General features: G+C 42.8%; 1 protein-coding gene across 7 annotated transcripts in view; it reads left to right on the top strand.

The window, feature by feature from the left end:
- The window catches only part of klhl5 (kelch-like family member 5), a 55,995-nt gene that overhangs the window by 26,382 nt on the left and 14,733 nt on the right, over positions 1-14,880 (top strand). For 4 of the 7 annotated variants that reach the window (XM_018695744.2, XM_051070643.1, XM_051070644.1 and 1 more), the window contains 4 exons: positions 2,792-3,526; positions 7,760-7,948; positions 13,294-13,430; positions 14,483-14,679. In XM_018695744.2, the coding sequence (XP_018551260.1) occupies positions 2,792-3,526; positions 7,760-7,948; positions 13,294-13,430; positions 14,483-14,679 (1,258 nt within the window). The remainder of the gene's footprint in view (positions 1-2,791; positions 3,527-7,759; positions 7,949-13,293; positions 13,431-14,482; positions 14,680-14,880) is intronic. The other 3 variants (XM_018695746.2, XM_051070646.1, XM_018695745.2) reach the window with 1 other exon arrangement.

Below are 14,880 nucleotides of genomic sequence, written 5' to 3'. Positions count from 1 at the left end.
CTGATTTATGCCAGTTAGGCATACATCATACAGCGGTCTAAACATGAGGATATGATAACAGAATAAAAGAACATTTAGGTGTATTTGCATTGCCATCACTACCCTAATCTTTCTGCCTTATTTTCACTACTTCTCTGTTTCAGTTAACAGTTGGTCTTTCCCATATACATTTTGTCACAAGGATACTTCACCATATAACATACTCTACATGTGATATCACCTTCTGCTCTCGGATGTGAAAAATAACACATTTTATTGTGTTGCAATACTCTGCACAGTTGTGACATTGGGGACAGTTCCCGTCTTTTCTGAGCGATAACAAAGTGTGCTTGTAGTGAGGCAGTATTTTAGCCCTAACAAGTTTATTCCTTTCAATTAGTTTGAGTTTTGATTAAAAAAAAGTATCCAAATCATTAAGCACAGCTGGATGTGTATCTAATCTGCTTCACCGTGTAATCTCGTTCCTGACTCCTCCGCTCTGACCCTTTGTTATTTCTTTGCCTAATGATACTGCTGCTTGTTTTCATGCCTCCTTGCAGCCTAAGCTTGTGTGTGTGTGTGTGTTTACGTGTGTGTGTGTGTATTGACTTTGTAGTATTGATCAGATAGAGCAGCAGGGTGGTCCTGCACTCAGCTGTCAGTACATCCTGAAACTGAGGAAAAGCCCTCTGTTTGTAAGACTTTGGCAAACAAAAGCGGCAGAAGTTAAATCAGTTGCATTCATCTGTTCCGTTCAGGCATTTATTTATGGAAAACATTAGTCTCCGAGCCTAGCTGTTGGTCTGCAGAGCCAATTTATGAGTAACACATCTCCCGTCTATGTAATTCATAAACTGACCTCGGCTGTTTGACGTATTGATTTCTACTAGAGCGGGGCTCCTAAAGTATCCCTCCCCTCCTGTTGGTGGGCCTTCATCCAGAACACACTGTGTTCCGGCTCCATGGCTCCGGTACATCCTGTGGTCGTCCTGGGGGTTACTGCGGAAGGTCTGCTGGGTGCCCTGGGCATCTGGATGGGATGGCTCCCACAGGACCCGCTCCTGCTGATCATTACTGTCTATGAATAGCTACTGCATTGCAGATGGAGGGAGGAGAGGGACAGGTATAGCATTGGGTGGAGAAGAGAAATGGGGGGATAAGATGGTGCAAAAGAGCCTGAGAAGGAGGTGGGAGTGTGTAGTGGTGGTGGGTGGGACACAAGAGAAATTTCATTTTCAAGGACACTCAGGTCCTTCGCTGTGGTGACTCAAACAACAAATCTGCACATCTGCTTATTGCAACCAAGCCTTTTAAATAAAGTGTGATGTGGTTGGAGGAAGTGAGACAGAGAGAGGGGCTCACAGAGAGAATAAGGTGCAGTGAAACAGCCAGACAGACAGGACAGGAAATGAAGATGATGAAGAGGATGTGTCCGTCGCCTCATTACATTTCAGAGTCTTTGATGAACATGTAATGATTTCTGTACCCTCACAAACCTCCATGTTCACTCACTCTGGCTCACATTCACACACAAGTGTTTTTGTCCTTTAGCGAGGACATTGCATTGACTTTCAAATAATTTTACTCTAACATTACCTCATCTGCTTCATGCCTATACCTTGACCCAGACATGCTCTTTTTTTAGGTGAATCTCAATAAAGTGACTGAATTATTTCCATTGTCAATTCATCTGATGGTAAATTTATGAATTGAATGAGTTTATTATTTAGTCAGTTAACCATCAGGAATAATTTTAAAAAATACCCACTGCATTTTTTAAATTTTTTTGTTGTGTCTGAGCAACAAATCAATACTCAAAGATAATCGATTAGTTGCCTATTGATTTTATCAATGCCAAACATTTATTGGTTCCAGCTTCTCAGCTGTGAAAATTCACTCCTTTCTTTATTTTGTGTGTGTGAATATTTTAGATTTTTGGACCAAGGCATCGTCTTGATATTTTTAGACCAAATTATTAACCAGTTAACATAGAAATGAATAAGTAGATTAATCAGTAAGGAAAACTGTGAGTCACAGCCATGGGTGGACTGACCCGTTTGAAGGCCATGGGGCATAAATGTGCTGTTGGGCCCCTGTTTCCCATCAAGTAGCTATAGTGCAGACAACACACTATAGATGGCAGCGTAACTATATTTTGCAAAAAAAAAAAAAAAAAAAAACCCAACCAGCTCTCTTACACCTGGCCCCATGGTTTACTGTGCTTCGATGAAACAAAACTTTATTTGAGAAAATGTACCATGTGAGCACAATATGAATTAAAATAATAAAGATGTTAGACCCAGACTTTAACACGGGGCCTGTCTACGAGAGGATACAGCTGCTACTGTCTTTTAGTGGTACAAATTTAAAGCAACCGAATTACAAAAGGCAACTGTTCCACAGTGAAGACAGTGTAGTTTGGGACTCCTGGGCAGTTTCCCCACTTTGCTTGATTAGTAATCCAGCCATCTACTCATGCATGAAGACATCTTTTATTAAGTATTAGCTATTGATTGTCTGGCCTGCTGAATAATGACGATGATGATGATGATAATAACAATAATGATCACTCCTCTCTGCTGCAAAATGCCTGTGGTCTGCACTACATTATTTGGCAGGACTGTGACATTAATTTGTCCTTGTGGCAAATGTTTGTGGTTTGGTTTGTGCATTGAACAGCTTTGACGCTGATGTGAAAACTCTGTGTAGACCTCCCTCTCTCTCTCTCTCTCTCTCTCTCTCTCCCTCCCTCCCTCTCCTCTCTCTCGCTCTCTGACCATATACTCCGCTATGCTCCGCTCACTCCTTCCAGTCGCGGTTACCGGGCGTGCGGTTGCCAGGAGAGACGCGCGAACAGTTCAGTGTACAGCTTTAATAACGGCAGAGCGGCACGGGCTCTCCCCCGCCATTTCCTTGTGCCGAGCCCTGGAATGTCGAGTAGCGGCTCGGGCTCTTCCTCGCGGAAGGAGTTCGACGTGAAGCAGATCCTCAGGATCAGATGGAGGTGGTTCGGTCACCCCGCGGTCCCTCCGCCTCACTCCCCGCCGCTAGGAGACTACTTCGCCGGGAGGAGAGCGGGCGGCAGCTCCGGAGACGGACCATCAGTTAGCGGCTGTAGCAACTCGAATTCAGCCGGCGTAAACCCCAGCGCGGGGGGTCACGGCGGTCTGGTGGCCAGCGGCAGCGCTGGGTCTAACCTGTGTAACGGCAGCGGCAGCAACAGAAAGTTTGCTGATCCAGCGGGGAGTCGGGGCGGTCCGGGAGGAGCGGCAGTTGGAGCGACGGGGAGCTCCTGTCCCCGCTCCTTCAGCCAGCCGGAGTGCAGGAGCTCCGCCGCGGCACTGTCGTGGGTCTCCCCGCCGCCTCATCGTCGCTCTCGCCCGGTGACGAGCATGGAACCCCCCGGCGAGGCCCCGGTGCCCAAGCTGGTACCCGAGCCCTCTGCTCATGTTGGGGCGGTGGAGGAGGAGGAGGAGGCGGCGGCGGCGGCACCGGCGGGCACCGAGGAGAACAACAACCACCCGGAAACTGACTCCAGCTCTTGCAGGTACGGGGTGGGAGGAGGTTTGGGTGGTTTAATGTCTACTTTGGGACCTTTTAGTCAAAAGTTCCAGGGTAAAAACACTCAGCTGTGAAATCCCCCAAAAAGATTTGTGCAAGTGAAAAACTTCTTTGTTGATAGTTAAGGTCAGAAAAGCAGATGAGTTCTTTGTAATTGGATGAATCATTCCTCTGTTCACTAATCACCTTGTTCTAGTTGACTGGTTAATTACTTAGTCTGTCCACAAATACTAATCAGCAACTATTTTGAGTGACTGATTATTTTAATATTTTTTCAAGCAGTTGGTTGTGAATTTGCCATTTGAAAATTGCAGTTTTCAATTTTATAGACAATGTAATTAATTACAGATTAAAAAATTACAGATTAATCACCAGTTGCAGGCCTATACATCATTACTGGTGCAAACAGGACAGGTTGAAACTGCGAATGTGCTCTTGCTGACTATATAGGAAAAGGGGTCTTGGGTGGGGGGGGGTTACCAAGCATGAGGCTGTTCAGACAGTATGCAGTAGTGGAGGGCCACTCATTACAAATAGACAGACAGGGAGTGGGAGAGAGAAAATGATGGCTGGGTACCTTTGGGACAGCATGTGGTCCACTGATTTCTCCCCTCAACCTCCTAATGAGCCTTCGCCAACCAGGCTCTGTGTTGAGTACACAAACACAAATGCTACAATCTCTTGTGAATATAGGATTTTCAGAGTCAAATTAACAATATGACTCCGGGGCTGAGCTCCATGTGTAGCTACATACTGCACTTGACATTTATATTGTTTTGTTTTCACTGACTGATTCTCCAGCTTTTACTCATAAGCCTCAGAGCTGTGTGAACGGTTTTTTTGTGTGCACATGCATGATGGAGGGAGTGTGTTGCACTGGCATGGCCATCCAGCTGTAGCTGTGTGAAAAGGCATTTAATTAATAGTTGCCATGGAGATAGCAAAACAAAGCAATTAGGGCATCGTCACTCCTCTTAAGCGCAGCTACACAGACTCACCGATTTATGTTTTTATTATGATGCAGCAATAAATGTGAGGAAGTAAAGGCAGAAATACACACAGTGAACATGTGTGTGTGTGTGTGTCTGTTTGTGTGAGTGTGTTTACTATCCTGGCATAATGATGCATCTGAAAGCCTCCTATCATACTCTGTGTTCCCAAGACACACATCAGAAAATATAAATGATTCATAGGACATGCACACACACACACACAAGCGCAGATGTATTTTTTTAATGGATTAATGTCTGAGTCGCTTTCATTCTACACCCGGTTTGTTTTGTTGATGTATATGTTTGTGTGTGAGAGACACACACACACACAGAAATATGATTTTTAAAAGATATCTATTGTTATGCAAGGGTTGATGTCATAGGGTTTACACAGAAAATTATTACTGCTTAGTAGTAACACACACACACATACACATACACCAGCCTCATTAGCATAAGCAAAGGAGAAATTTATGATGTGAGCCTTTTGAGTATGTATTGTACGTGTTCATAGGTATAGCCACATCCTTGCACATGTTATGGTTGCCATACCAACACAGAGATTAGTTTCTGCAGCATACATGTGCAGCCCTGTGCGGGTTAAGTTTTGTGTTGTGTATATATGTGTGTATGTGTTGCTATTCATGCTCTCCCTCTGAGAGGTCCTGTGTACAGTATGATACTCCAAGAACACGGGTGGCAGAATCCCAAATGGGATCACGGGGAGGGACGCCTGCTGAATCCCAGAGTGGCTGAAGGCTCGGCTCTGCTCCGCTCATCTTGTCCTCTCTCTTTTACTTTCTCACCCCACCCAGCTCTCCCCACCCCCTTTTTAATCCTGGTGTGCTCCTCGCCCTCTCTCTCCTTCTGTCCCATGTCCATTCATCTGCCCTCTCTTCCCCTGCTAATGTGTTGGGGGAAACAAAAGCATTTGTATGTGTGTCACGGGGGGCTGTAACATGTGACCAGGCAGGCAACGTGGCTGTATGATCGCGGCGTATATCAGCTTACAGAACTAAGTTTCATTTGCATTAGCTGTTAGTCTACAGGCTAATCAGGCTAGATAGTTAATCACCAGGGAGTGTGTGTGTGTGAGAGAGAGAGAGAGAGAGAGAGAGGCAGAGGCAGGAAGAGAGACACTGAATGACAGTTGTGTGAATGTCCTTGCCTGGTGCAGGGGTTTAGAAAATCTGGCTGCATGGTGTTGATTCGCCCCAGACACACTCTCTCTTTCTCCTCTCCCTCTCTCTGTTTCTCTCTCTCTGTCCACGTTGAGTGCCTGCCAGGCTCAATTAAGGGGACTGGAAGGCAGCGTTCCCCCCACTTCAAAGCCATCTCCTCTGGCAGTATTTAGCCACACCATTCGTCTACATACACGCTCCACACACACACACACACACACACACCACACACACACACACACACACACATACAAGAGGACAGGAAAGCTAGCCAAAAAGCCTCCTTGGAGAGTAAGAGTGGGATAGGGAAGAGAGAAAACTGAGGCAAATATGGATTTTGGGATGAGGTGGGATGAAGTGAGTGATGGATGAGATTAGTTGAAGATATAAAAGTGAGGACAGGAGACGGATATGGAGGAGCAGAGGGAAGATGACTCACACAAGCCAATTTGTGTGCATGATACCTTCTTGCAGCTTTTATTAATGGTGACTAAGGTTTAAGTCAATTTTATTTGCAATGCACAGAATCACAAATTCGCCTCAAGAGAGGTTTAAACATATAATAAATGATTTTTTGGCCACTTGGGGGCAGCAGGAAGAGGACATGTTATCACGCAAACAGTTGCGTGGTTACACGTCCAGCAGACAGAGAGAAAAATTATCATTCATTTAGTCATTTTTACTCGTTACGTTATTCCAGGATTCATTCTCCTTTTAGCTCAGTTTTTCATCTCCACCAACTCCTGAGGGAAAAATCAGGGTATTTAGCTGCTAAATGCTGCAGTATATTCACCAGTTAATCTCCAAGGGTAGTGTACAGTGGGTTTTTAGAGCCTTTTTAAAAAAAAAAAAAAAAAATGCTAATGAGAGCATTGAAACAGTGAAGTTTTTAGTTAGAAAATCTGAAAGATGCTATACAGCTCCTAGAGGTGAGAGGAACGGCAGAGTTTGGTGATAATTTTCTGTGGGTTGTCACTACAAGCAACTTCTTTCACATTACACATAGTTATGTGAGCCACTGTTAATATAACAGTATTCGTAATACTAAAGTCAGTTAATCAGCTAAGGGAAAACTCCACAGATAAACTGGGAAAAAAACAAGATAACAGAGTAGGACTCCCTCTTCTAAAACCGACAGACGTGCAATAAATGCCACATATGCAGAGCAGACAGAAATATCTGTAACATTATGGAGAAACACAATAACAGTATTATGTAACTAAATTGCAAACATGCATGAAAATTACCGATCAGAAAAGAGGATTTCTCTTTAACTGTAGAGCTGAAATGATATCGTCCTTGGAGTATCACTCCGTTTCTTATCTCTTTGTGCTGGGGGGCCAGTCCTGCCACTTCTGCTATTAAATTAAAAATGGAAGTAACAGCTCTGGCTCTCATAAATTAAACGCTGGTTTGGGAGCCATGATAGCTGATGATTCACAGGGTAGGTATACTTCAGTGCTTATCCGTGACGAACACACATGCACGCACCAGCACACACACGTACCTCATCAGTTCTGACTGGAAGAATAAGACATAACAGCCCAGGGCTTCAACACTTCCACTAGTGAATAACGAATGTTGAAGCCATCCTGGCCCAAAACCCTGCTACGTTTCCCGTTGTTGGTGTAGATACAAGGAAACTGGTTGCCATTAGGGAGCAGAGTAAATTACTGCATATCCTATGGGCTCAGCTCCCACAGCTATTTAATTGGCAGCTTCTCTTTTAAGTGGGTTAAATTTATCTGGCCATTTACTCCTAGTAATTGGACCATTAAAGAGCTTTTGTCTGCTTCTGGCGACATATTGTAACCCTGTTAAAAAGTGAAGGAGAGAGTGAATACGTGTGAGGGACGGGTACAAAGAAAAAGATGACACATGGAAGACACAGAGCAGCTGGTGTAGCTCTCTCCACACACCTCTGTCTCTTAGTTTCAAACAAAAGTGAATCAGCATCAACACATGCACTCAAAGCTTCTGTCTCCTTCTTGTGTGTGTGTTTGTCCTCATGTATTTGTGTGAATGCTTGTTACTGTGTGCGTACAGGACGTCCAACAGCAGTGCCACCCTGTCCTCATGCATGTCGATGGAGCCTTGCGCTTGTCCAGAGGAATGTATGTTCACCGCTCTGTCCCATGCCGACGTCACCTTCCGCAAGATGGAGGGCTACCTGAGGAGCCGACAGCTGTGTGATGTCATACTGGTGGCTGGAGAGAGGCGGATACCTGCCCACAGGTAGGGGAAAAGAGATGATAAAATGTTACACATGCACAGCAAAGACTGTGACATTGAATAGATGCAAATGACAATGACTTTTTTGTTTGCTTAATTGCTTAAAGCATTCATTTATTTATTCAAATTGTACTTGATTAATTTTCTCAATGATTTAACTCCTCATTTCTGCACCATACTATATATATATATCCTTCACCTGTGTGAGAAACCTGTGTAATACTTTTCTTATTGTGGCAGAATGAAATATTAGCTGACATCTAAAATCAATGAAAACTGCTTTTTACATAGTGTTTGGACATGAAGGCAAATATAAAATAACATTTTTTAAAGCTGTTTAAAAATATCTTATAGTAACAATACTGTGTTAATTTTGGCTCAGATGTTTATTTTGGCCACTTCCTCTGTGAAACCAGCTTCCCAAAGCTATAGGAAACACACCGTAAATTTAACTAATACACAAACTAGATCTAAAACTATTAGTTGATTAATTGGTTAATCAAAATAAAATTAATCTGCACAAACTATTTTGATAATCAGTTCATAGTTTGTCACTCTTTAAGCAAAAATACAAAAAAAAAGCTAATTTCAGCTCCTTGAATATGAGGATTTGCTGCCTGTTTTTATATAACTGCAAATTGTATATCTTTGTGTTTTAACTGTTAGATGCACGTATTTCACTATTGACACTGACATCTTACCATGACATTTTAAAAACAGAACAATCAAACAATAAATTCGAAAAATCATCTGCAGATTAAGCGATAATGAAAATGATTGTCAGTGGCAGCTTTACATTCAACATGTACGTCAGATTTTTTTGTGCAGAAGCATTAGCACTAACATCATGCAACACCTACAGCACAACATCTGAGGACATGCATGATTACTTATCCAAATTCACACAGACATGATGACACATACTGCTCGCACAGGATGTTTGGAAAGAAACTTTCACAGGCGCAGCAGAACCACAGTCATACTCAAAAAAGTCCCCTTTTATTTTTGTAGTCTCTCTGTATCACACGTAGTCAACTGAGCCTCTGAATCATGGATCAAACACATGCACACATGTACTAGTCATCCACCTCATACCACCCCACCAACACCCCACTACACTGCTCTGTCGCCGTTGCTCTCTGGGCATGTGGCCACTGGTGCAGCAGCAGGTCCATCTGCAGAGGGATGAGACAGAAGAGGGGCCCTCCATCCAGCAGAAAGACTCTCTCTCTTCTCTCACTGCCTTCCTCTTCTGCCTCATTTGATTTAAGTCCTCCAGGCACAGATGGTGACAAACAAAAGACCCTGCTGTATGAGAATCCTAATGGTGTATGTGAAAGAGTGTGTCTTAAGTTTGTTTGGAGTGTGCGTGTGTGTGTGTGCCAGCAAGAGGGTGGGAGTAAGACATCTTTGTTTGAAAGTGGTTGTTTTGTTTGCAATTGATTTATTGTATGTGTAGGATAAAAGTGCTTTTCTGGGAACAACACATACACCCTCTTACTCTCCGTCTCTCTCTCTCGACATCTTACATGTACACACAAACAAATACACCGTACATGCTGAATAGGCCACTTGTACTGTGTATAGCTTCGTATTTCTTGTGGAGTTTGTTGCAAGCAACGCACTTTGAGCAAAACTCAGGCTCTATATGTGTTTTAAAAATGTAGAGCACTATTATACCTTTTTGTCTCTGGGGCCGTACCCTATACAAATACACTATCTTGCAAATCTATTTTTGTACCCCCATCTGTACACCTCTGGCAGAGTGTTGCCTCCAATGATTTTACCTAATATTAGTCCAGAAACCTTTGTGCACCATTATTGTAGATCAATAGCTATACTTCTGGGGCCCATTATGGTTTATGTTTGTTTATAGCACAACAAGATTAAGAGTCTACAGCCATTCTAGCCCTGTTCTGGACAATCTAATCCACTGCATGTGGGAGAATCCTAGAGGGTCCCATAGAAGCTCAGGGAAACGGCTGAGCACTGCTCTTTAGTGGAAGTGGAGCTGTTAACCAGATATACATTTGACAAACCAAAGTCAGTTATCTTGAAGTCTTTTCTCCTGATGACTAGAAAATACTGTTTGCTGAAAATAGCAATAAAGTGATAAATCTCACCTTTGTGTCACTCCAAGTAAGTTTTCTTGCGCAACTACTTGCGCGTCTACTTCGCCTCGTTGCAGTGCATGAAACCATAATGGGCTCATTACTGCCTGAGGCTGGAGGGCTGAAAATACCCATTAGTGCAGCTGGTGAGAACTGCAGTGGTATTCTGTGTTTTTTTACTTTGACTTTGTCCTGCTGGTGTGTTAGCTAAAAAGTCAGGGGATTACCAAACTCATTACATTCATCCTCTGGCAATCCGTCCAATAGTTGTTAAGATATTTCAGCCTGGACAAAAGGGGGTGGACCTGCCTGACTGACTGACCAATGTGTTGCCGTGTTGCAGCTATACTATTAGCACGACTAATAAATGTACATCTCCTGTAGCCCTCATTTTGAGTACGTGTATAGAAAAGTCAGAAAAGTGAAGTAAGTTTCTCCTACCATCCCTGCTGTTGTTTTTCCTCCATTTTTCCACCACTGTATCCCTGTACCAAGCAGCACATCTACACTCAGACAGTGTTCAGTTTCCAGCTCTTGCTCTCCTTTCCTGAGTCCAACTCATCTGTTTCCTGCTCTCCTCACTCTGGCATTTTGTCTTACTCTCTGCTGTTTCCATTACAGTGTGACACACTGCCTGCCATGTCTGTCTTCAACACACTGCACTTATGTTTGTGTGGAAATATCCCACTGCTGCATGCTCTTTGACTCGCTCACAGCAACATATTTTTGACATCTTTGTCTCTAAAACACACACACACACACACACACACACACACACTGCTCATCTGCGCTCATCTGTCAAGGTCCTAGTGTCACACACTAATGAGATTATACACATGTACATGCATACACACACACACACACATTCAGTGCACACACACATACAGACACAGTCACGTCTGTTGACCATGAAGTCAACAAAGGACATATAAACAGTGAAAGTAGAAACTCAGCAGAAAAAACATTTTAACGTGTGAAAATCTGTTGATACAGGCACCAAACAGAGGCGTAATGTGAGCTTTAAAAAAACATCTTCAAGAGCTAGGAGTGAAAAACAAAGCACGTGAAATATTAAATCAGCTATTTCTGGTACTATGTTAATACCTTGATGCCTGTGTGATGTGTGTGATTAACTTCATGGTGACATGAAAGGGTAATGGACTGTTGCGGTGGAGAATTAAGTAACTGCCTTTTTACAAGTGACCTTAAGATAATACGTCTCTGTCCTTCATCTTCCTTACTCACTCTCCATTACTACATATATCTTATACTCAGATTCTCTCACCTCTTAAATTTTACATTGACCGCCACCCACCCACCTCTCTCTCTCTCTCTCTCTCTCTCTCTCTCTCTCTCTCTCTTCCTCTTCCTTTTTTGTCTCAGCTGCTGTGACTGGCACATGCAATGCAAATTGAATAATCTCCTGTCTGTCTGACTGCAGGGATTTGCATGTCTTTTATAGTGCATGCCAGGACTTGATCTGGCTTGGGTTGTGTTGTGTCTTCTTTTATATTGTTCTGTGTGGACATTTCTATGAGTTTTACAACAAAAAAGACTGTAATATTTCAAAATAGCAAGCCATGTGTAACTAAGGACATGAAAAAAGTACAGTTTAGTAAAACACTGGCAACTATTTTAATAATAATTTGGTTCATTTTTCAAGCCAAAATGCTAGACATGGCTGCAGCTTCTTCAGTGTGAGGATTTTTTTTGTGCTTTTTGATAGTAAACTGATTATATTTAAGGTTTGCACTGTTGGTCGAATAAATTATGCAATCTTAGTGCGTGTCTTTTGGCTGTGGCTAGTGGTAATTTGCAGATTAATCAATAATGATAATAATTAAGACAGTCGCCTGCTTCAGTTTACAACATTGTAAAAAGTCAGGAGATGTTTTATTACACTGTGAGTATGTTAATGTGAAAAAAAGCTACAGGCCCTGACAGCATCTGTGTGAACATTGTGCTAAACAGCTTGGTGATGTCTTTTCCCAATATCAGATTTCACACTATTTAGAGATTTGGTGCTGGTTTCAAAGATAAATGACCCCACACAAATATATGAGCTCAGGTTAGTCTCTCTCATATCCCAAGTTACATTTTAAAAACATGATTCTCACTGCAGAGCAGTGACAATCAGGCAGTTAAATATCTGAGGACATCAAGCTCTTTATCCTCAATATGCTCAGTGTGCACAAACATCTGGAGATGCCTAAGGCTCATGCAAAGCTTTTGTTTGCACAGTTTTTTTCCACCTCTAATAACATCTCTTCCAAGGGAGGAGTCTAAACAGTTAGAGTCCCATTTCTGAGGGGATTTATTTCTTCAGGAGAGGTCAGGTGACTTAAATTTTACTTGCACTAATGAGCAATTTCAATCCTGTCTGGAGTGCATATATGAGGGATTTTTTTGCAGATTGTCTGCTGCAATAATTACAGTCCATTTACATGCTGTTGTCTGCACTCTTGTTTGTTGGTCGTCCTATAACAGTATGGGGAGATACAAGGCGAGAGAGAGATTCATCTCTCTCACCCTGTAATGCTTTACCTTGTCCCTCAGCAGCCTTTGTGTTAATCTGACGGCATTTAATTCAAACTTGTGCCATATTGGAAGTGTTACAGAAATCTTAGTGAGCCTGTCACTGTGACAGGTTGCAAAGTCAGATTAATCTAAAGGTGTCTTAAAAGAGCTGAAGTCTAATGCTGTCAGGGGCAATGATGTGGAGTAAGAGCCAGATAAGAAGGAGTAAAACATTAAAGTCTTCTTGTATGAACAAATGGAAATTGTCCCCCAGCAAGATGAGACAACTTGTGGTTTCACACTTACCTGATACTTTCAGTCCACAACATGTTCCTTGTGATGCAGCACTCATACCTCATACCTGCCCTACTGCAGCTCAGCAACACGTCTCAACCACGTGCATGTGAAAGTAGTACTTGTCAAACCACTTTTAAATGTGATGCCTGCAGATCAGTAGTAACTGAATAATGTTCTGTTAGAAAATGAATGTCACTGGCATGTGTCATCTGCTCTGTAATATATTCCCAGAGTAGACACAGGATGAATGTTGTATGTTGTCTGGTTGTGTCATCGCGTCCGGGCTTCCCTTTCCGTCTCTGCTCTGCATCTATTCCCTGTCAGTCCAGACTCGCCTTGTCAGCAAGGTCAGAGCACTCTGTTCCCCCATTATAGCTGTCCATCCTCTCCGTGACTGATGCCTGACACTCTCTCCACTCACAGACTGGTCCTCTCATCTGTGTCGGACTACTTTGCGGCCATGTTCACCAGCGACGTGCGGGAGGCCAAGCAGGACGAGGTGAAAATGGAGGGGGTAGACCCAGATGCACTGTGGGTCCTGGTGCAGTACGCATACACAGGTACACACACATGTATCTGCCCTATTAGAAACATATACGCACTATCAGGCACCTCTCTTTCTCATATACAATGATCTACTGATAGTTATTAGATGGGGGCAAATTGTAATTAATTCATAAATTGTAAAAAAGACAAAAACCAACAATGTATTGTAAAACCAAAGCCTGATATTGAGACCTCCATTGTTGTTCAGAAACACTGGGTTCCTTCACTACTGTAGCACTGTCCACACACACTGTCCCGCTGCAGTAAATTCTCATGTGTATTAATCCACTCCTGAAAATCACTCACCAAGAAATTATGTTTGCTAAAAAACTACAGTAACCAGCTGTTTTACTTTACTTTTAAAAAGGGAGATGATTTTCATCTTCAGTAGGAATGAATGAGTTTGGGGCTCAGTGCAACAAACGGTAGGAGGGTCTAATGCTTTGAGAGGCTGACTAACACATTACTGGTTTTGGTCTTTTCATGTGAATTGTTGACAAAAAGAAAAATGTTGAATAATGTCAGCCTTATCCTTTAAAGGACATGTTTTCAAAAGCTTCCTATCAGCCCACCAGTGACTTTGCTGTTGTTAAAAATAAATAAAATTTAAAGTAAACTGATAGAGATTCCCTCCATGTAGCTGAGTGTACATGCACGTCTTTGCCTGTATACAAACTGTAGAGTGGGCTTTAACTTTAATAGTAAACATACCACTCTGTTTTTACACCATTTCATCAACTTGGCTGACACAGCTCGAAATATTTTTTGGATGGTCAGGATAATCCCATTGGTACTGCAGAGCGTAAAACTAAGAAAAGCCAAAATCTGCTATTAATGACTAACATCTCCAGAAATCATCACGCTCTCTATGAAAAGCAGACCAAACCAGTAGCATGAAAGATTAATAGACTTTTCTGACCATTTGCTGTGGGTTGATGGCGGTGTTGCTCTTGATCTCAAATTCTTGTTAATAATTCATTTTAGACACTTCCTAATACACAGCTACTTTGTGATATCTTTTTTTCTTTATCTGTCTCCTCCTCTATCCTCTCTCTTTGTCACCCAGGCCGTCTTGAGTTGAGGGAGGACACCATTGAGTCTCTGCTGTCAGCCTCTTGCCTGCTGCAGTTGTCGTCTGTGGTTCAGGCCTGCTGCTCCTTCCTCATGAAGCAGCTCCACCCCTCCAACTGTCTGGGTATCCGCTCTTACGCCGACGCTCAGGGCTGCCACGACCTGCAGAGGGCTGCTCACGCCTACACCATGGTGGGTGCACGGTTGGTTTATATCTATACCTCCAGTGCTCGCAGAGCCACCACAAGAAAATGAATGAAAACAGCTGCTTGGGGGAATGTAGATCTGAAAATAATGATGTAGTGTCAGGTAGACAACAGGTGGGATTTTGGTTCCAACTGGTAAATGTAAGAAGAGTATGCAGGTTTTCTTTCACCAACTATCCCTCTCCAG

Source organism: Lates calcarifer, linkage group LG5, assembly GCF_001640805.2.
Source record: "Lates calcarifer isolate ASB-BC8 linkage group LG5, TLL_Latcal_v3, whole genome shotgun sequence".
Lineage (NCBI taxonomy): Eukaryota > Metazoa > Chordata > Actinopteri > Centropomidae > Lates > Lates calcarifer.
The sequence above is the reverse complement of the archived record's forward strand: the minus strand, read 5'-3'. Positions and strand labels throughout refer to the sequence as shown.